General features: G+C 46.8%; 1 protein-coding gene across 1 annotated transcript in view; it reads right to left on the bottom strand.

Moving 5' to 3' along the window:
* The window catches only part of PRDM11 (PR/SET domain 11), a 44,976-nt gene extending 24,168 nt beyond the window's left edge, over window positions 1–20,808 (bottom strand). Inside the window, 5 exon segments of the mRNA XM_032689945.1 lie at window positions 627–694; window positions 1,654–1,916; window positions 2,812–2,915; window positions 3,280–3,398; window positions 20,649–20,808. Coding sequence (XP_032545836.1) covers window positions 627–694; window positions 1,654–1,916; window positions 2,812–2,915; window positions 3,280–3,395 — 551 coding nt within the window. The 5' untranslated portion in view covers window positions 3,396–3,398; window positions 20,649–20,808.
* Between the last annotated feature and the right edge of the window lie 2,203 nt (window positions 20,809–23,011).

Here is a 23,011-nt window from a genome sequence, read left to right as displayed (position 1 = left end):
CTCAGTACTGAGACCCTGCTCTGCCAAGGCGTGGGGCCGGCAGAGGGAGCGCAAGCCCACACATCAGGTCTGCCTTCAGTGCTGCTGCAGCTCACTCATCTTGCCTTTCTCCTCGCACAGGACAGCTGACACTGCCAAATGACAGCCACCACAGACAGCTGTTTCAAGTGAAGCCCAGAAAGAAAACAAAAAAAGCACCTCTTTCAGTCTCTTTCAAATGGGAAGGGACAAAAAAACCCAAACCAAATCAAATGTTACCTTGGGGATAATGCAAAGCATTTTGCAAATATTTGAACATAACATAAAAAAAATAAATAAAAAAATGGAGTGAGACCCGTCAGCATTTTTAAGAATAGATAAATAGGATCATCTTTATCATTCATCCTTATTCCAGAAAACAACCATCCCTCCATACACACATCTGTCTTGTTTTAGATCCTTTCTAAAGGAATCTGACACCAAAGGATACTCATTAAAATAAATACTGAAAGAGCACAAGCACACCATTTACAAAACGGGTGGTGATATTTTTGGTTTGTTTTTCTGACAAACAACAAGTAGTGTTTCATGGTCTCTCTCTTGAAGACAGAGCCCCAAAAGGAAAGGCAGAAGAGAACTGGACTCACCTCATCCAGTTTGCTTTGGTTTCATCTGTCCCATCAATGGATTTGTAGCGGTTGTTCTTATCAACAATCTATGGAACAAGAGAACGGGTGCAGCACGTCAACCAACAGGTCCAGGCAGAAGAACGTATATGAATCTCAGATCGCTGCTTCAATTCCAGCCTCTGTCATCAGTCTCAGCTTTCCTGGTACTAACAGGCTCCTGACCTGAATGTGTGTGTGGAGGCTCCTCTGAACTAAGAGGCATTTTTCTATGTACAGATATCTGTAACAAAACTACGGATGCAGCTGACAAAATTGCTAACAATCCCAAGAAATAAAAGATTAACTTCCCTTTCAGGACAGGGCTGAGACACATTTATTTTACAAATGGAGAAGTATGAGGAGCATTTAATATGAGCAGCTCTCAGTTTTTTCCCCACCTATAACTCAAATCCCACATTGCATTTCTCATAATAATTAACATCTGTTGATCCAGTGACAGGTCTATCTCATATACTATCCAAGGCCTATATGAGGGGAAAAAATACAGGGTTTGGTGCTGGAGTCCGCACATAGATCAGTTCCTGATGGATTGGATCTCTTTTCTGCCCTCTTGGCCATCTCCTCTGCTCAGGCAATCTGGAAGGGAGTGCTGTAGGCCCATGAGAGAGCTCTGCAATCTCTAGATAGAATCCTTCCTCTATCATCAAAATGATGACCAGAGTAGAGAAATGTACTAGAGGACACCTAGACTAAGTGGAGATGGAAGAACATGGTTCTTGGCGAGAGAGAGCAGAAGCAAGTTCTGCTTCCTACAACTGTGAACTGAACTCAGGTGTCATGGCACCTGGTCTCCTTTCATGTATCTATACCCTTAAGTTGCTAATATTTCTGGTAGGTCGATGGTTGCGTCGTGCACATGTGGGTCAGCAGAAGACCTTCAGAGAAGGGGGAAGATGGCTAAGGTTTGGCACCACAAGCCCATAACTCCCCCAGCTCTGAGCTGTATGGCTGAGGTGGCACTTAGCTGGGGAGATTTGTCACTCACCAGCCACGAGAAGAATCCTGCAGACCTGTCCTGGCTAGAGATCTGCCCCTCGTATGGCCCGAAGATGTGACCTTTGGGGATCACCTCATTCATACAGCGCACATCGTTCTCCCCACTGGGCTCTTTAACCACCTCCATTCCAGGAGGGATGGTCAGCGCTGCCCGGTCAGGAATGCCAACAGGCACTGGCGTGTCAGACACAAACACTGGGGGGCCATGGTTCGGACACTCATCCACGAAGTACTCCTGGCAGGACTCGCAGACTGCAGATGCAAAAGGAACCAGGGTTAGGTTGGGCACATGTGATGTCTGTGCAGTTCACGCAGTGCACAGGATGCACAGTGCTCAGGTCAGCTCCCTGTCCTTCCCCCTGCCAAGCTGAGCCCCCTCCCCAATATCCAGCCTCCACACATGCAGTCACTTCACTGGCTGCTCCCTTGTTTCTCCACATCTCTCAGCAAGGACTCTGCCCCAACCCACACCTGCCTAACCAACACATGCACTTGCATAAACCCTGATGCTCTACACACATTCGCCACTGATGGCTGCATGCACAGGGAAAGGCCTCATCACTGCCTGCAGAGACAGAGGCTGGAGGCTCCTGCGCATCCCTGGTTAGCAGCTAAGTCCTCCAACCAAGATTTGATTCCCCACACGCCAAAGAGGGAGCTAAAACAAACATCCCTCATACTACAGCCTTCATTCTGTGCTTGGGAGAGAGACAGCATCCCCAGGCATTTTCCCTGTGTCCAGACAGGGATGCAGGTCTGCCTTTTCTGTAGGTGTGCATAAGTGGCAACAGTTTTCTTTTCCAGACTACAGGAGAAAGAGTTGTCGTTTGCACAATGCTCCCTTTGCAGTTTGTGAATTCAAGTCTTCAGTTTTTGCAGACTCTCAGGATTTTCCAATGTGTGTTTTCACATTTCCAGCTTACTTTCCACCTAGTTCCCTACCTCTGCATAACCCCTTCATGGACAAGCTGAGATGGTGCAACAGCTTCTCTTTTAAATGCGCCAGTCTTTGCAGGAGAGCATGTAAATTTGTCTCTGGCTTCTTTTTCCCCTGCTTCTTGCCCCAAACCAGTAGGGTACCAACACGGACAGACCAAAGTCTATACAAGCAGCAGTGGTGATTTTCCCTCACTCACAATATACTTACACCAGAAATCCACTTGCTGAAAGCTCTTGGTCATGATTAAATCCCGTTTCCCTTTCAGTTTCTTGGGCTCCATCTCTATGGACTGTGGGTCAGGCCTTCCAGAGCTGAGGAGGGAACAACAGAAAGATGATAACCTACCAACACATTCAGACTGCACACAGAGAGGAGGTGAGGCAATGGGGCCTGACAAACTCCTTTAGTCCTAAAACTGCAGCAGAGAAATAATTCAATTTGCCATCCAACCTGCCAAAAGCTAGTACTTGAGATGGCTTAAGGTTAAAGCCTACAGCAGGTAGTGGCTTCATCTAGAGTAGGTGCAGTAGTAGGGACCACCCCTGCCAAACACCCCAAGGCAGACCTCACAAGGGAGGGCTTTAGTAACTTCAAGAAGTTCAAGTATATTCCCCAAAACTAGTTGAGGGGTAGGTGGAGAGAAGGAGTACATCAGTCTGAAGCTCAGCCACGTACCAAGGCTGTCCATACTCCTGGTCCCGGCACGGAGAGCAGGCCTCTGTTTTTATTGTCACCATCTCACCTAAGGAAGCCTGGGTCTGGATCAAACAGTCCTTCAAGTTCTCACTCATGTTCTGAAAGGGAATGAAGGAAGGGAGGAGAAGTATGAGCATCAGGAAATCACAAGCTTCCTCTCACAGGCCAGGATACAGCCAGCAGAGCAGGCTCCCTCTTGGCACCAAGAGCTGCCATCACACACTGGAGTGCCTACATATGCATGTAGGTGGAAAAGCCTTCAAGGGCTGGGGAGGGAAAAGCAGTTGAGCTCTAGGTCAGATGAAGAGCATGAAACACCACAGAGCAACCTGAGGCAAGGAGAATCTGAAGTATGCTTCACAGTGCCCATTAAAAATGTTGCATATGGAATTTAAGACTGATGGGTGTGATATGTTATGGGAACATGGAGCATCACTACCTCAGAGCATGTCTTTGGGGACAGAATGACATTAAAGAGGAATACAGATTGTGGCATCGAACCAGGATCTGTCTATGGACATAACATATGCCAGTTTCCATCTGGGAACAGAGCGCAGTGTACTACAGCCCTGTGGATGGAGCTTTCCATGTGCTCTAGACGCCCCTCACAAACAGGTAAGTGCCTACAGTGCCCTTCAGGACTCCACCAAGATTGCACAAATTATGGTCTCAATCTTCCTGTCCTTTGCAAGGTCCAGAACTGAGCCACCCCTCTGGCACATGAGTCTGCTGTAGTGAAAATGCCTCTCCCTTTGCTCAACACAAGAGCCAGGAGCCACTTCACAGAATCACAGAATCAACAGTCACTTAATGATGTCTAAGGACAGCAAGCTCCAAAATGATAACACTTCCCTCCTCATCCCATCATGGGGTGCTGCTGAAGAGAAAATATAGATGTGTCAAGTGATGATAATTCGGAATGGGTTTAATTTAGATTTTTGGAAGGGCCACTAAGCTTAAGAGCAACCCAGCTTGAGAAGAGCAATAAAGCTGAGTGCTGGTCACTTCATTGCATTCATTTTAAGACTTCCTCCAAAGCACATGAACTGGCTGCTCTGAAGTACCATACCAGATCAGACAGATTTCACACTGCTCCCCCCAAAGCCCCCTGGGATCGCCCTTTCCATGTCCACTGCTGGATGACATGCTTTGTTATGCTGCATACCTGCAGTGCTGCTGGAAGGGCCTCTAAGCAGCTGATCAGACCCATTCTGTCGGGGGAGCTGGTGGAAGAGTCCATTCCCATCATGACTCAGCTCAGGGCATTCCTAAATTCAAGTTCTAAGCTCATAAAACCCTGAAGACAGGAATTTTTTTATTCCACACATGCTTGTCTAGGGCTGAACACCATGGAAGTCTGATCTTCATTTCTGCTCTGTTTACAGCAAGAAGACTATCCCCAACCTTTCTGGCTCCTCTTTGTGCCAGGGAACAAATGAATAGTTTTTCCAGTCCCACTTCTCATACGTCAATGTGCACCCTGAAAGACATTTATCAGGGCTGTATCAAGGAGCATTACTTAATATTCATATGGTGGCCTGAAAGCAAAGCCTCAGCATAACTACAACTAGACACAGGCAAACACATGCACTTTTAAGCCTGTACAGGATGCCAAAAACAAAACACATTTTCTTTCAGAATCACCACCACCATTCAGAAGGAAAGCGATACTAAGGGCAAAGAGGGGCTCATTGTTTTGGCAAGCTGAGTCCCTTGTCTGTGCTCTCTGGAGCAAGAGGGAAGCTCTCCAGTCCTGTGCCTATGCACCAGCTGGTGGTGCAGGTAGGGCCTACTTGCCCTTCCCAAAGGAGAAGGAGAAGTCTTTTCTGGAAAGTCTGCAGTAAAGTAGCTGAAGAGGGTGAAAATGTTAAAAGACAAGAAGAGACAGGTGCCCCAGAGCTGGTTAGCTGTGGGGCCTATACTGGCACAGGAAAGGTGGATGCTGGCTGCAGGGCAGATGCTCTCAGTCAGAACAACCAACCACTTCCGTTTTGGATGCCTGGAAGACGGGACACCTGGAGTTAAAACACCCATATCCCCCAAGGCTTCAGTAGGAAAAGTTACAGACATCTGTCTCTGAAGATAAAGTGGCTTTTCCTTTCCCACTCTTGCCTCATGGAGACTTACAGAGCAAGAGAAACCCTGTGATGACACAGTCTGACCTTCTGCCAAGGCAGGTCACTGTGCTTCCTTCAGTGAACTTCAGGCTAAATTACAGCATACCTCCAAACAAGGGAAAGAAAAAAAAGGGAAGAAATACAGTGTTTATTTTGCACACAAAGCTCCACATTTTACTGTATGGCACATTTTGCAGCCCTCCCTTCTCATGGTGCCTCCTGAACTCCCTCTAACTTATCAGCAACATTCCTGTGCAGCACTGGCCACAGCACTCCTGTGCTGGCAGGAGCAGCACCTTGCACCAAGATAACACCCTCCCTGGCCCTGCTCTGGATATCCATGCTTGTGTCCAAGTAATGCACTTACTTTCTGCCAACTGTGCCCAGCTCGGGTTCTGTTTTAGGTGAGCTGCCGTGCTGCTGTAAGAGCTCTCACTCCTGCAACAGCTCCCAGGCCACCATGCATCCCATCGGCCCCCCCACCTGCTCTGAGACTAGATGACTGCTTTAAGGCTTTCACACACCTCTTCCTTGTCTCACTCAGCACACATTCAATCCCAACTCCACCACTGACTCACCTCTTTTCATTACTTGCAACTTGCCCAGACTTTATGTTGTCCACAAACATAACCCAATTTGATGGGTTTTCTTCCAGGACACCAACAAACTTAAAGGATCATTTTGGCTGCAAATGACCTCCACGATCATCGAGTCCAATGTAAATCTAGCACTGCCAAGTCCACCACTAAATCATAGAATCATTTAGGCTGGAAACAACCTTTAAAATCATCAAATCCAACCATAAACTTAGTATTGCCAAGTCCACCAATAAACCACATCCTTAAGTGCCACAGCTATGTGTCTTTTAAACATCTTCCAGTGAAGGAGACTTGGCCACTTCTCTGAGCAATTTCTTCCAATGTTTGATAACTCTTTCAGTGAGGAAATTTTTCCTAATATCCAATCTAAAACACCTCTGGTGCAACTTGAAGGCATTTCCTCACATCCTATCACTTGTTAAATGGGAGAAGAGACCCACTCCTGCCACTTGATTAGCATCAAGCCAAAAAAACTATTCCCAGATGACACTACTACAATTATCAGCAATGGTTCTCCTTTTGTTGTCACAAAAAAAGTGACCTTTTATTTAGTCAGGTTTTCCTTTATGCATTGAATCATAGAATGACTTGGGCTGAAAGGGACTTAAAGATCATCTAGTTCCAATCCCACTGCCATAGGCAGGAACACCTTCCACTAGATGAGGCTGCTCAAAACCCCATCCAATCTGGCCTTGAATATTTCCAGTGATGGGACAGCCACAGCTTCTCTGAGAAACCCGTTCCAGTATCTCACCATCCTCACAGTAAAGAATTTCTCCCTAATATCTAATCTAAATCTATCCTCTTCCAGTTTAAAGCCATTCCCCCTTGTCCTGTTCCTACAGGCCCCTCTAAAAAGTTTGTCCCCAGCCTTCTTACAAGTCTCCTTCAAGTACTGAAAGGCAACAATATGGTTTCCCCAGAGTCTTCTCTTCTCCAGGCTGAACAACCCCAACTCTCTCAGCCTGTCTTCACAGGAGGTTCTCCAGCCCTCTGATCTTCACAGCCCTCCTCTGGACTCACTCCAACAGTGTGTGTGTGACACACTGAATCATCCTACCTGTTTATTCCCATGACCTGTGGCACAACTTCATTGCAATAAACATGCAAGACATACCAACAGTTTTACCTTTATCAAGTAAAATTACAGCAACACCAGAAAATCTCAGTTAGAAAAGAATGATTTTAAAAAAAATCAGTACAGACTGAATATTACAATTAACACCCCCCTCAAATCATGAACAAAACAATACATATCGGCTATTACATTATTTTACTGGAAGCAAACATCAGACTGCAGTTAGTGTTCTAGTTCGCCCAATTAAACTTGAAATTGGCTTACTTGCTTATGAATAACACACAACATTTTTTCAGTCTAAGTCATTATGTATGCTTTTTTTTAAAAAAAAATTATTTTTAAATTAGCATTTATGACCCAGAGAGCGCTGCTCAGCCAACCCTTTTAGAATCCCTGAATGCAAGTTAGTCAGAACAGCAAACTTTAAAAAGTACTGCTCTAGTAGCTGCTATTTGGTAATTTCCCAAGCTACTGCTACAACGGAGAGCATTACGCTGCTGCTGTAACTGGTACCATCTTCTAGCTTTTCTGCCAGAAAAGAAACACATGAGATTTCTCCAGTTCCACACCTCAGCAGATGACTGTGCTTTTAGGACTCTTTTATCTTCTGATTTATTTAAAGCGGTGTTTAATTTTTCCTAATTTCACTGCCCATTAGTTTCTCTTTCTTGCCCTTTCTCCTCCCCCTTTGGTTTTCCACAGCTACAAGAGTTCATATTCTGCAGTTTTCACTCCCTCCACTTCATTGTTGTGGGGTTTTATTGGCAATTTTTATAGTTGTGTTTGTTCTAGCACCTAAATATGAAGAGCCTCTGAAGATTTCAGGTGATGTCAAGAACCATAAGGAGAGCAGGCTCCTTGGTTACTGCTGAAGGTATTCCCAAGGGGTACTTGGCCTCCCATGTGTATGTTCCTGTGCCCACCAGGACGTTCAGCCCTCCAAATGTCAGTGTGCGCATAGCCTACTATAAAGTCCTAGCAGCATGTCAGAGAGGACAATCCCCAGGTGAGAGAGATGCTGTGACGTTCAGGTGCTGTTTGCACACAACATCAAGCTCTTTGGACAGCAAAGGCAGTTGTGGTATGAAGCACAACGGTCCTCAGTGGGCCCAGGACACCCGTGTGACTGCTACAAATCCCAAGAGGCGTCCCTGGGTTGTCCCCAGGTTCACAGGCACTGCCACATAACCTCTCCTGTTTTCTTCAAAAGTAGACGAGGACCTGTCACATTTCTGCATGACACAGGTTAAGATTCCCAGTGATTTCACCATATTGCTCAAAATCAGGGAAGTAGAAAACACAAGAACATCTGAGCTGTTAATCTCTAATGCAGGAAAAAAACTCCAAATGGGGTTAAACATGAACAAACCTGTGAATTCCTGTCCTCGAGTATGCTGCCTTTATCACTGCCCCTCTTGTAGTTATTAGTTAACAGTCACAGACTCTTATCTGCGTGGATCAGCCTCCAAAACAGAGCTTTAATTTTACATTTTACTGGCAGGTTTCCCAGACTGGGACATTCTTGCATGTGAAACAGTCATATAGGAATCCATCCCCTTCTCAGCACACAGCTCCTTCACTCAGTTTCTCTCTGCTGGCCTTCTGGAGGTCATCCCCTCTTCTTTTAAGAAAGTTCTCGCACAGCTTGTACCACGTTTTAAAGTGCAGGCCCATGGTGAAAGATGGGCTTGAGTTCATACGCTTTTTCTACAGTTGCATATTATTACCAGAAATAGTAATCCAGAACAGTTGGCTACTGATGAGCTGAGAAGGGGGAATAAAGCACAGCATTCAAGGCTCTGAGCTCTCCCCCCCATGCAGCCATGGAAGACCCAGGCTGACCGTTCTCCCTGAGGTGAATTCACTTACCAAGGTCCTTGGCCATGCCAACCACTTCGGGTCACTTTATGAAGTACCAGCTGGCTATGCAGCTCATGCTCGCAGCCAAATCAAACACTGAAAGATCCCACAAAATAAGAGGGAGAACCAGTTTGCTCAGAGGAGGACCACTATCCACAGACGGATATAACCCAATGCACCACTAGGAAAATTGCTTTTGCCTTGGCAGTTGCCACAGTGCTGGCATAACTTTCCCCCCAGAAGTACAACGCTCCTGTGGATGAAGCTGTCCTCCACCCTGTGGTGCAGCAAAGCAGCGTCTCGGCACAGTGAAGACTGGTGGTGGCACAGCAAGAGCCAATGACCTGCCTCCCAACCTGCTGCAAAACCAGGACTCTTCTCTGACGGCCACAGAGCAGGGCTGAATGCAGCCAGCACAGTTGGAGACAAGCTGAAGCAGTCACAAATTCAAACTTAATTAGTGAAAATTATAGGGCATGCATGATGTAGGATTTGAGCAGCCATGGACTGTGACCAGGACTTGTTTAAATCATTGCAAATTACTCCACTACATTCTTTGAGTTTCGAAAGAACACTGAAGAATGTCAGGACTACATGAAAGATACCTGGAAAAATTACCAGTTTTTCTGCAGCTTTCTGAAGAAGGTTGGAGAGGAAGCTTCAAAACCGCAAAGACTTAAACCTGTTTTCCAGCAGGGAGGGTTTAGAGTTCACAGTGGTTTAATGACTAGCCCAAGACCAGCAACTGACATGACAAAACAGCATAGGGGTGCCACAACACCAAATTCCCCGCTGTCATCCTGACTGCAGACAGGTTGGGAATAGGGAAATTCCCATTTGCCAACCTGGAACTCCTCCTGTCATTTCAAATGGATGCAAGATGTGTTCACACTGTCACTCCTAAATGGTTCATTGGCAAAACAGGTTATCAAAACCTGCCATGATCCACTTCATGCCAGATGCGTTTCAGAGGGGGAAGAAGGAAGAGAACCTCTGAAATAACCCCTGAACCAGTCTTAAGTTTGTTTTATGGTGGCTTCTAGTGAAGATGGAAAATGCTGATGACTAAAAGATTTGACACGAAATTCTGTATTATGGTCAGTTGGGAGTATTTGCCCTTTGTTGATCTAAGAGTAGGAAGATGACCCATATGCTGTCATGGACCAGCACAAGTGTATGCAAACCAGGTATTATTTGATGCAACTTCCCTATGTTAAGTGCTGAGTAAGGACTCAAAAAACCAGGATGCTAACAAGATAAAGCTCCCATGCAGCCTAAAAGCCTCTGAAACAGTGTGACACGCCACAGAACCAAGGCAGGTACTGCAGCTGAAGGAATATGTGACTTGCAGTTTTAAAATACATGGAAACTTCTCATTTTTGTTGTGCTCAGCTCCCTGCATTGATCTCAGATTCACAGTTTAAGGGTAGGAAGGAGAATTAGGTCAACCTGACCAATCCCCTGTACGTCCCATTCCCTCACCTTTAGCCTACAAACAGGACAAAAGCCTCCATCTGAGTCTAGCAAGAGGGAGAGAAGCCAACACTTCATCAGAAGTTCATCTCAACTGTTAATCCCTCTCAGAGACAAGTTTTATGTGACTTCTCTAGTTCTGGGCACCAGTCAGCTGTTCTTTCAAAGGGCCCTGCAACTAGGTGGGAAAGGTTGAAATATCTGACATCTTGGGATATTGCTTTGAACAAATGGAAAGAATTGCTTCCCAGGTTAATGGTTGTAACAAACCTCACCATCTTTGGTCAGAACTGCCAGTTGCACTTCTTTGCCTTTGGCTTCTTCAACATAAATATATACCTTCATTTATAAAGTTAGAACAAACAGACACAAAACCCCAGTACTAAAACTAGATGCTATTCCACCAACATTTTTCTCCCCAAGGACAGAATAAGTGTACAACTAAGTGGCAGGTGTAAGCCTTCTTCCTTAAAGCACTACTGAAAGGTATTTGGATAGCAATAGTGATAAGCACTGAATTAAACCACATACATAGCAGAGCCCTGGATATGTACCCATGTAATATCTTCTCAGTTTTCCCACAATTTTCATGATTCTACTGTGTAATCCTTCCAATTTTCTCTTCTTTGCTTCAAGATGCTGGCACTAGAAAGCCACACTGATGTCAGACAGAGTCTGAAGTAAATGTAAGGCTTACAGACATAAAACTACCTCCTCACCCTGATTCATTACCGCCCTGTTTGTGTCCAAAATCATGGTTGTCTTTTCCAGCTAGGACCTGGCACAGAAAGCTCCCCAGAGCTGCCTGCCCATTCTGACCCCCATGTTCTCACACGAGACTGCTCAGGACACAGCCTCCCTTCGCAGATCACGTTCAGGACGTGCTTTTCCAGATTCATAACTCTCCACTTGGCTGCATGAAAATTATTTTGTTTCAATGGCTCCATTTACCAAACCAACTGCATTATACCATCCTGCCCCTATCAACAGCTACATGTTTCATCTACACATGTTGTCAGGGGTGTCATACTTTCTTCTGCATCACTGAGTAAGTGTCAGGCAGAACTAGCTTCTCCCTTCCCCTCATCTGAAGGGAAGGGTCATCAAGTCTACTTCTTCGAAAATGCAGCCTCCACATATCATGTTGCAGAGACTCTTCTGTAAAATGATCAAGCTCTAGCTTAAAATAGCTGGATTATTTGCTCCACTCATCTAAAGTGGCAATGCCAGAACTGTGATCTTTTGATGCTGAAAAACCATTTTCTATGTTCAGCTCAAAGTTAATCTGCAAACAGTTGATTTATTAGTGTGCTAATACTGTCCTTTACCTTAGAGTATCCTTCATCCTCTTTACTATTTATACTGCCACTTCAGTATATTTATTGGATGCTGACTCTCTATCAATCACTACCTTCAGTTCCTAAGCCATTCGTATTTTATTAATATTCCCTGGCATTAGATATTAATTGGGTTCTCACGCACTGACTTAACTGCCTTATATATGTAAATATATCATATCTACAGATCTTTCTTTAAACCAATGATAAGCTTCTCAAAGAACAAAATCAGACCTGTTTTAAGAAGCACAAGACACGTTCTGTAACACCAGTTTTCAAGCATGAATAACTTTATATTCACCCAGGATTGGTGTCATGCTACTCAGCCTATCATTTCCTGGGCCATCCACTTGGCAATTTTCAAAACCGTCCCAATATGATTACTCTTTCAGTCTCCTGTATTTGCTGTGATCCCAAGACTGAATAAAAATGAACATCAGCAAGCTAGAGACCTCCTCTCATTCACCTAATGCTCACTATGTTTAATGGGAATGTGCTTTTTCCTTAGCACAGCTGCCAGCAAAACTTTGCTTACCCACAGGGCCCCAAGCTATACAACTGCTATGTGTGTCCCTGGATCCCTACTTGTAGTGCTCAACTTCTGGATAATGAACTTATCCTTTCCCTGCTGCTGGCCCAGACGTCAGCCTCAGTGGAAATCAAGAGCACACAGCTCAACAAAGGGAAGCAGAGATGTGACTTTACTACCCAAATGACCTACTCTCGTCCATGGACAGACAAAAAGGCTGAAGTGAGGAAGTGCTTGGGTAGGCATGCAACAGGCTAGGCCACCGCCACACTCCTACTCTTCTGCTGTGCAGGGAGAGGGAAAAGTGCCTTTAATGTTTTATAAGGCACATGCAGGAAATTCAAGATGCCCCAGTGAGGTCCTGCCAGCCTCACTGTGCACCTGGGACCCTGCCACATAGCACTCAGCACCCGCCTGCCACCCCCATTGCCCAGCCACCCACACTGAGGTCACGCACATCCAGAGGACCCCTGCACTTGTGCAGGTTGGCCAGCCTAAAAATTTCTGTGGGTGAGCAACACTAGTGATTCATGTATTTGAACAATGATGGAGGTAAAAAGGGAAAGGGAAGGGAAGGCGCAGGGGTGGGCAGGAAGCGAACCCCAGACACTATTTTCTAAATAGCAGATGTGGCTATTCTGGCTAGCAAACTTCCACTTTAATTTCTAACCCGCAGAGATGGGAAATGATTCATGAAAAATCAACAGGATAAAATTAGCTGGAAGGCAGAGAGATAATTCATGCAACCCAACCGTCATGAGCTGAAGTGCCAGCACTACCAGCAGTGCCTGGCATTTCAGCCTCCGGTGCCCTTCAGTGACTGGCACCCGGCCAGCAATCAGCTCCACATATATTTCCTTAGTGTCCAAATTAGCCCCTCTGAAAGCACATCCATATTCTAACAAGACAGGCTTTCACTTAACACTTTTCTAGAAGTTCCAGCTTTTTCTTTTCCTAAAAAAAAAAAACAAACAAAAACACATTACCTGCAATACTGTCTTTTTCTTCCAGTGTCAAATGTTTAGTGGTGGCAGAAGACCGGACAGGACGGACAGGCTCGCACACACACCTGTAAGCCATGGCCAAGCTATGCATTAAATTCAAACTGCCCCACTGAGTCAGAAAACTCAGTGCACTTTGCTGGAGCTCCCTTTTCCTGCACAAAGCCAACACCACACTCAAAAGCAACAACCAACTGCTGGTCTGCCTTTATATACATCGATTTTTTTTTGTAAGACTGCCCTTAAATTCTGTCACGAACAACAAAACACAATTTCACTCTTGATACAGCCACATGATGGAAAGTTTCTTGAGCAGAAGGTATTACTTACAAATCACAATCCAAAACTCTTTATCCCAAAGGCAGATGAGAAACTGCCACCCTTCCAAGAGACCTCTGGACTTCCAGTAGGCACCTGGTTATTGAGCAATGCCCCTTCCCACCACCCAACTCAAAAGCTTTAGGAATCAACTGTCAAATTGTAAAGCCTCTGTAGCACGGATACCTCTAGGCAGGCAGTGCCAGGTGCAGGGGGATCCCCATTCCATTGGGACCTGTGCATACAGATGCAAAATAAAGATAAAATCCTGCTTTGGCACCATTTATCCAGTCGGTGCCTGTTCATTTCTGTTGAAGGATGTTACATGACAGTTCCTCTATGTTTGTTACAGTGGTTTCACTCGAGCTTCAGGACAAGGCATGTGGCTCCTTTCTTTTTACTTGTTCAGCAAAAAGGGAAAGAATATTTGGGGGGAAATGAGAAGGTAGGAGCAAATCATACTTGTTCCCAAAATTCTGACAAACTAGCTCAATCTTTTAAAAGCACTAATGAACACAGCTGGAAGAATGAGAACAAATCAACAGTTCCACAAAATGCATAGGAAGCAAAAGCAACAGCCATATTTATTTCTCCTCATTTGTACCCTCTTGCAGGCCATTAGGAAGATAAGATCTCACAGCACAACAGACATTATTCAGAGCTGGTAAATCTGTCTACAGGTTAGGGGCTCATGTTACGCGGCTTGGATGAGTACTGGTTGAGCATGGGTCACACTGACCCTTTTCCTTGGGGCAGGCAGGAGTCCAGATACTCCAGTGTCGGATCTGCCAAGAAATCAGATATCCGTGTGCTGAATGCACCACTACCACCACTTGATCTGCACATTCCCTTCCATACAGAGAGAGAGGTGTTCAAACTCTGTAGATTGTAACACAGCTAACTAGAAAAAAATTTCCAGCAGGGGCCAAGTACTTCTGGTCCATTTGTGCAACCCCTGCTCTTCAAGTGCATCTTCTACATAAAGGTATTAGTTTGCACAGAAATACCTGGTCCTTTATGCTATGGACAATTTTAAAACGCTGATTAACAGAAGCATGAAAAGAGCCCAAGAACTCATTCGATTCCAGTCCAATAAGCAGAGGGAGCACGTCAGAGTGACTTCACATACATAAGTCACTGAGGGACTACAAAAGTTCACCAATTACCCTAACAGAATTCAAACCCAACATTTCATCACTTGACTAGGAATGAGACCTAGTTAAAAAAACCCCACCCAACCACCGGTTAAGTCCATCAAACCTAAAGAGGATACATTAGCATCTGATTTAGTTGGTGCAAGCTCTCAACACATCCAGGAGATGCAGTAAGTGGATCCACCATCCTGGAGGCACTGTCTTTGCAACAGCAATGCAGCATTAGCTGGTGTGACTCCGTGCCGAGGGTGAGATACCACTACACCCAAACACTGTCCTTAACTACTTGATTTAGGTAAAATTTCTCAAGGAACAAAGCAACTTACACACATATCATACCTAAGAATGTTCTCTTTCCAATCAAGAAGGAAAGAGAAAATTAGTAATTAAAAAGTTTCTTCAAAAGCTGATTGAACTAATTTGATCTCAGAAAAGATAGTCTGCATGCCCCGGTGTGAAATATGACAACTACAGACCATATTTTATTGTTCATAAAAGTATGTTTCTGTCTGATCAGTATTGATTTTTCCTGAAGTCAGTTTCCAAGTGTTTTCATTCATTTCATCTGAAGGAATAAAAAGACTGGACTCTGCAAACTGTGTCATATTTAATATTATCATGAGCCTTTCCAAGCAAGAGGTTTCCAATGTAAAGAAAACAGAAGACCACATGAAGTACTCCAGCAACCTCAGAAGAAGAGAGATTTTAAAATACCAAACAACAGCAAACCCCCTTGATATACACAGCCATGAGGAAGTCAAGGTTTATAGAAATGAAAGGTGTAAAGAGGAACATGCTGGGAGCGGAAAGGTAACCCCAGTCAAACTCATGACATCTTTCCAGGAAGATGCTATGTACACTTAATCTGCAGCTGAAGAACCACATTTAACTCCACTCAGTATATTATGATACAGCTTATATGATACATTTTCAAAATCAAGCTTCATTGTACCAAAAAAAAGAATGTACTGGCCAATATTTCAAAATGATTTTCAGCCTGCAAATGCCTGATGGTCCTGACCAATATCAGCTCCAAGTACCAGCCTTCAACACTGAAAGGATGTCAGCGGGGGCCATTGAAGCCCCAGATGGTCTGATCCATAGTCAGGAGCCTGGAGACAGTGCTCTGCAGCATGCAGCAATGACTTGGCTTGGGGGGTGGCAAAGGATGCTCAGTGTATCAGCTCCCCAGTGCGCAAGGCAGGAGCACCGCTGACTCTCAGGGGGAGCTAATTACAGCAATTCTATAGCTGGCACACAAGATAATCCCCCACATCACCTCCCATGCACTTTTACCACTCTGTCCTTATACATCTCACCCAGTACCCACATTTAAGTTTCCACCGGCAAAAGCCAGTCCTCAGCTGACAGCAGCACAAGGCAGCCTGGTTGAGCCGCTGGGAGTGGCAGCCCTGGTAGGGCTCAATGCCGAGACTTTAGAACAGCAGTCCCTTCTCTGGGACAAGTCACTACAGGCGAAGTAAAACTAGTCTTTCTGAAAAGCCAAAGCATAAGGAGGAGAGAAGAAAGGGGGCAGAGAAACCAAGCCATTTATCAGTGTGTTCAAACTGGACAACTTGGCTTATGATTGACCCTTCTGATGGGCCCCTTGCTATGGCTGTCCATGACTGAAGGACTGCACTGAAACAGTTCTGCAGTATGCATTACTGATCTGCCTCTGGAGGCTGCCAGTTTCTGCAGCTTAAATCTTAAATTATATGTATAATGTTTTTACCTTTTGACTGCAGGGAAACTGTTCTCAGTCTGAAATGCCAGAGTACTGCCTCCCAGCCCTAAAGAGTAAGGAGGCATTTGAGCAATAGCTCTGAAGGATACAAACTATCCTGCTCCCACAAACGGATCAATGACCCAGAAACATAACAGCAAAGCCTTAAGTATCAATGTTCTTAATTGCTTGATTGTCTCTCTGCAGAAACATAGGCTCTGACAATTATGTGTAGAGGTTGGAATGAAGGAGGAAAAATGCCAGTGCTAGTACCACCTTCACTGACTCTAGCGGAAGTCCAAAGCCTACGTGGTGAGGACAGTGACTAGACTTCTAAAAAAACCACACTGCAAACATGATTCTAGATGTCAAGTCAAAATTTACTTCTGCTTTTTTGCCTCCTTGCTCTCAATCCTCCTGGTCTTTTCTATCAGCATTGCAGTGCCTATCACATGCTGGGCATTATAAAGAAAAGGTTCTCTAATATGGGATACTTGTGTTGCCCTCCTCACCACATTTCTTCTCCATCCACCTTGCCTGCTCCCACCTTTTAAAGATACCTCAGAATGGCTGTGTTTTCCATTGCTTTTCGGCCTCTTTTATCTGCAGACTTCCTCCCTTTCCAAAGCACTTTTCCCTCATCTTCTTTCTGAAGATGCCATTAAGGGTGATACAAACCTCTCACCTTATCTCTGCTTTTTCTTTGGGTGGCTGGACTTGCTAGGGGAACCCACTTGTACAGGCAAGTTTAACTAGCAGGGATTCCTGAAAAGCAACATTTCACTATGCAGCTTTAGATGGAACATTGCTCTAGAGGCTTTATTTATAAACGCCTTCAGTAGCGGAGAAGAGGTCACGGGAAGAACGGAAAAGCCTGTGAAATTAAAGCCTTGTCTACTCCACTGCTGAAGAGAGGTCAGTGCAAGAGGAGGCACTAAAACTGTCTGCAGCTGCACAAGAGCTCGGGTCCAAGAAACTTCACCCACTACAACAGAGCCTCAGGCAGGAGTGCTGTACAGACGCACTTGCAATGAAATACACCACAAGCATGACAAGGAGCGAAACATGAAGCAGCAAAGCAAGCATCCCACAGCCGGGCTGCCCAGTGGCAGGTCAGCAGGAATTTTGCCACTTGCTCAATGCAAGCTCAATTGCACGTACTGACTCCCCTTCCCCAGCCTGTGCCTCAAGCAGCTCTCAACCCTGGGGTCCCAAGGGTTTGTGCTCAGGTGATAGACCAGATCAGTCAACTCAACACTGATGCAAGAAGATACATCAAGCATACCCTGATGTGCATCCAACTGACTCCAGATTTCTTAAAAAATGCCAGAAAGCTGCAATCCAAATTGAAGAATAAAAGGGATGTTTGCTTGTTTTGGTTTTACTTAGGAAAACCATAGGTCTCAGATACACATGTTCCCAATGCAAAAGAGGCATCAGAAGTTCCCACCTGCACTCAAGCCACTGGGAACAAGAATAGCTACTTCTCACAGCTACCCTGACTTGTATCTTCAGATCAAATTTTAACAGCTTATTTCTTCCTTCTGGAGGACCCCCAGTTAACCTACAGTATTATTATTTATCAAACTAAAACCAAACCCAAAACATTTTGTCTTTGGGACTATTTTAGTTTCTCCGTGCAAATTTTCACACCTATGTAACAACACTGGGTTGGGAATAACAATTTTAAATATGCTACTCCAAAACAACACGAATGTTGGGCAGTATTTTAAGAAGCCTGGAAATGGTTTAGTAGCACTTACAGCTGAACCAGCAAGAGACAGGCCCTGCTAACAGCAACTTTAAGAATAAAGAGCTAGGTAAAAGCACATACTTCTCTTACATAAATGGACATGAGGGAAAAAAAGCTTAAAAACCCACAACTCCACTTGGGAATTAACCAGCATGAGACAAGAGTTATGAAAGGAAAAAAGAATATTAAAAAAAAACACAGAAGGATAAAGTGTACACAGTACTCTCTATAAAAAGACCTCTCTTGCCTGGGCTTGTTGTTTTTCTCCTCAATATATATATATACTTTGATTCCTGACTCAGGGTGGCAACTTTCACTGACCACAATGCCTGTGGGCCCCCAATCACAATACCAGCCTGCTGCAGTGGAGGAGCCCTCCCGCTTCAGGCTCCTCTTGCAGTACTCATGGACACAGCCTTTACACTGCTCCTATCCATCTCAAGCAGGTCCATCACTTTCCAGTAAGAAATACAAGCAACAACCTGCCCCCACCCCGTTCCAATTAGATGGACCTTGCCTCAGTTCATAAAAAATAAGAGAAGTTTCAGAGAAGTTCTTGCTTTTGCCATTACTATTTAAAATCAGGTATCACACTCACAATAATCATCCTCTTTAACTGTCAAAAAAGTGCAAGTAATCGCTATCAGCAACCAGTAAGGCTCGCATTGAGAGAGTCCCCCATAAAATGGCCCAGAAAACACCATGCCTCATGCATGGTCCACAAAGATGCTAAAGGAGTAACAGGCTGGTATCCCAAACCCAGAAAGCTCCACACCAAAGCCAGCACTGAGTTGACAGCTGCAGGACTTCCTTCATGCCCCACAAACAGCCAGAAGGAACAGCAGCTTTTGACATTACTCCCAGGCAGGAGGGAACTGTGACTTCCCCTATCCTGCTACTTCACACTGCAGTGGGATTGGCCAATTCAGCATCTAGCCAAGAGCCAGGGCAACCTTCAGCATCTCCTGTGGCTACCTCAAATCCTCCCTGGTGAGCAGTTCCAGCTAGCCAACCCTTCCTTCACTAACACAGTCCTTCTGCTGGTCCCACCAGCAGCCCCAACATTTGAACTCTTTGCAGGCTGCATGTGATTCAAGAGCTCTACGTCACTCAGCCCTGTGTTAAACTATTCTCTTTTGAGCAGAAGCACTTTTGGTCCGAGCACCCCTTGCAAGAAGCAAACACCCATCAACTGAACACTTTCATTTCCGATTGCAGCCTGCATTTGAAAAAACACACTATCCTCATCAGACATGTGCATCTATTGTGGGGTTTATACAAAATCCATCAGAGAGACAGGAGAGTCATTTCCATTTCGGTTTTCACTGCTTATAATCTTGGTGACTGGACAAACAGAAATTTAGGGGACACAAAGCCCAATCCAGGCAGTGAGCTCATGCTCCACCAGTCTCTCTGGGATTCAAGGGAGTCAAACCTCACCAGCAGGACTGGATCCAGGGGGCTGCTGGATATTTGGGACTGGGGCTCTTTTGCTGCTCAACAGAACACTGCACACACCTGCAGTACTGGAAAACAACCTTATCTTACAGTTAGGCTGGTATTTTTTTAAGCTGGTTCTGCCAGTTCTCCTCCCATTAATGAGAGGCATTAATCACAGGAGAAAGAGGAAGCAACACTAAGCCAACAGTTTTGCCCACAGGCCAGCTTTTTTTTTCTTCTCTGGAATCTGAAAGGCAAGGCGGGAGGCATCTTCTGTTTCCCTTAGAAATACGACACGGAATATAGGAACATTTATAAGGAAGCTTGAAAGATTCTATAACTTTAAAAAAAATAATAGAGGGAAAAAGGCCCAAGAATATGCATTTGCAGTTTTTCCATGTGAGTTAACAGAGCATCCTGGTTAAGCTATGCCAGGGCAACTCTTCCCTGGAGCTCTGCACGGGGCCCGGGTGATGCTGCAAGCACGGTGCCCGCAAGCAGGGTGCAGCCACCGCCGAACTCCCGTTTCCCTCGGGTCCCGATCCCGGTCCCGGTCCCACTCCCCCGCCACCGCCCCCAGGAGCGCCCCGCGCGGCCCCGCCCCCGCGTTCCAATGTGGCGCGCGCCCGTCCGCCCCCGCCGCCCATTGGCCGCCGGGCGCGTCAGTCACGGGCCGCGCTGGCGGCCGCGGGGGTGCGGGGGGGGCCGGGCGGGCGCAGCCGCGGCGCGGGCGGGAGCGGCGCGGCGGGAGCGGCGGGGACGGGCCGGGCTCCGCGCTGCCCGCCCCGGAGGGGAGAGCGGGGGAGGGGGGTGCGATACTTGTGCCCGCGGGTCGCTGCCGCCGCCCCGCCCGCTGCGGGCACCCCTTAATCCGGACACCCCCCCCAGGCTGGGACGGGTCCCCCCCCAATCGCTCCGCAGCCATTTTCGTGGCCACCTTGGCTACCAGCGAGGCTGACTCACCTCGGCGCTGCGGGCGCGGGGAGCCCGCCTCGGCGTCGGGGGGCCCGCTCCGCCTGGGAGGGGCGGGGGGAGCCCGGCTGGCTGCGCCCTCCCAGCCCGCCGGCCCCGCTGGCTAGTCCCAGGCGAGGACGGGTCCCGGGGCCGGGCCGGGCTCGGCGGAGGCGGCAGCGGCGGCTCCCTCCCTCCCGGCCGTGACCACCATCTTATTAGCACAGGAAATGACATGGAGAACGGAAGAGAGGGGCGTTCGGGGGCCGAGCCCGGGGACCCCCCGAACCGGGGGGAGGTGCCGCCGGCCCGCCCGGCCCGGTCCGGCCCGGCCCGCCGAGTCTCTGCCGGGGTAGCGGTGCTCCCGCCTTCCCTCCAAATACCCGAGCTGGGAAAAGAGGAGGGGAAAAAATAGTAAAAACCAACCCCAAAAAGCCGCACAAAGCAGGGGGAAAAAAAACCCCTAAACAAACCCAGAAGAAGCCGAGCAAACCCAAACCGCCCGCGGTTCCCACCTCCTGCTCCCGAGCTGGCGAGTTCCGCGCGGAGCCGCCGGCGATCTGCGCCCGCGGCCACCCGGGGGCTCGAGGGGGCTCCGCAGGACACAAACCGCGCGGGCGGCCCGCGGGCACCGCGCGGGGGGAGCTGCCGGCCGGGGGGGCCCGGCCCGGTGGAGCCGCCGGGCTCCGCTCCGAGCGCTGCCGCGGCCACCACCTGCCACCGCCCGGCAGCCGCCGCGGCGCCCCGCGGAGCCGGGCCCGGACCCGGCAGCCCGCGCCCTCGGGGCCGCCCGCCTCCGGGCGACGGCGGCGAGACGTGACCCCCGCCCGGGGCCGTGCCCCGGGGCTCCCCCGTCGGCCGGGGGCAGAGGCGGAGTTGCCCCTGGCCGGGCGCCCCTCTCACCGGCAGCGCCCCGCGCCTCTGCTCGCCCGTCGGGAACGTCATGCTCTTCTGTGAGAAAAATGTCAGCACCAGCCGTGTTTCCCTGGCGCTCGGAGTTCGATCATATTTCAAATTACCCCCAAAAAAAGTGATCCACCCAACGGCAACAGCAACAACCAGCCCTACCCTCGAGATCTGTGCAGAAATTGCGGGCAACGTGATGGATGACAAAAAACTAGGCATAATTTAATAAACAGAGGAAGCATGTCTCACCAATAAAACAGATTCTAAATAAAACCATCTGCAAGCATTAAATTTGAAACAATGCAAACTCTTCAGCTGCTCTGCCAAAAGAGGCACAACGGGGGGTAAAAAGAAGGATAGATAAATAGCCATAATTTTCCAGTTTCTTTGGTTGACAATGGGCTTGTATGCAAACAGGGCTGTGGTGACAATGTGCCCACTTGGATATTTGAAACTACTTCCCTTTTTCTGTAGCCCTGAGAAACACCATTTTCTGCAGTCCTGAGAAATAATACCCTTTCCTCATACCTTCCACCCTGAGGTGCCTACTATAAAAGAGTGGTGTGAAGCAGAGAATAATTAAGTCAGCATGAAAAGTAAAAAAGCACATAGCCCAAGCACAATAGAGGCCTGCTTCTACCATCCTTGAGCTGCTTCCATTGCTGTCATTGAGCATTGAGGGGTGGCAGAACTTCAGGGTTAGGTCTTGATGTATGACTAAAGTTAAACTACCTGGCAAAACAACAAGGAAGGTAATCAACTTGGGTTCTAAACAAGCTTGCTTTGCAAAGGCAGCCAGTGTGGCACGGATAATTATTCAGAAGTTCATAGGAGTATCATTTGTCAGATCTCCAGCTGTAATATACTTTTTGTTCCCCAGTTCTAACCTCTGGGGAGAGGATTCCTTCTCAGAGGAAAAGCGTGCTCTGTAATTTTACCCCTTCCAGTAATTGCAGATAGATGGACTTTGAGGCACTTGCACTTGCCTGGGAGAGACATACCATAAGCTGTCAGCACCTTCAGACTCCTCAGAAATATTAGAGATCCTAATAAAGCTGCCCTAGTTTGTAGTTTCTGTCTGTGTGCTGAAATGTGTGAGAACACTAATCTGGCAGTCAGTACAACGGATTTGTAAATATGATTGATGAATGAACTGAGAGAAAAAAATAATAATTAACAAACCAATAAAAATCAGGGCAGTAAGACAAATGCACACTGAATGCCATGCTAATTTGAAGTAATAGTTTAGTTGTAGCTGCTGTAGTCAAAGGCTGTAAGAGCAGGCTCAAAGGGAGGCATAAAGCTTTTATTTATGAAGAAAATATGTAAGTACAATATAAATAACAGCTATTATGTCTTCTTGTAAACACAGGCATGCTAACTTATTGAGAGGGAGTTGCATTGTCTTAATGTGTGTCAGTTGCCTTAATATGTTTAATAGTCAGGTGTGTTGGGTTTGTGTGGCAAAG

The sequence above is a fragment of the Chiroxiphia lanceolata genome, chromosome 6 (assembly GCF_009829145.1).
Source record: "Chiroxiphia lanceolata isolate bChiLan1 chromosome 6, bChiLan1.pri, whole genome shotgun sequence".
Classification (NCBI taxonomy): domain Eukaryota; kingdom Metazoa; phylum Chordata; class Aves; order Passeriformes; family Pipridae; genus Chiroxiphia; species Chiroxiphia lanceolata.
Note: the sequence above shows the minus strand (reverse complement) of the source record. Positions and strands in the feature narration are given on the sequence as shown.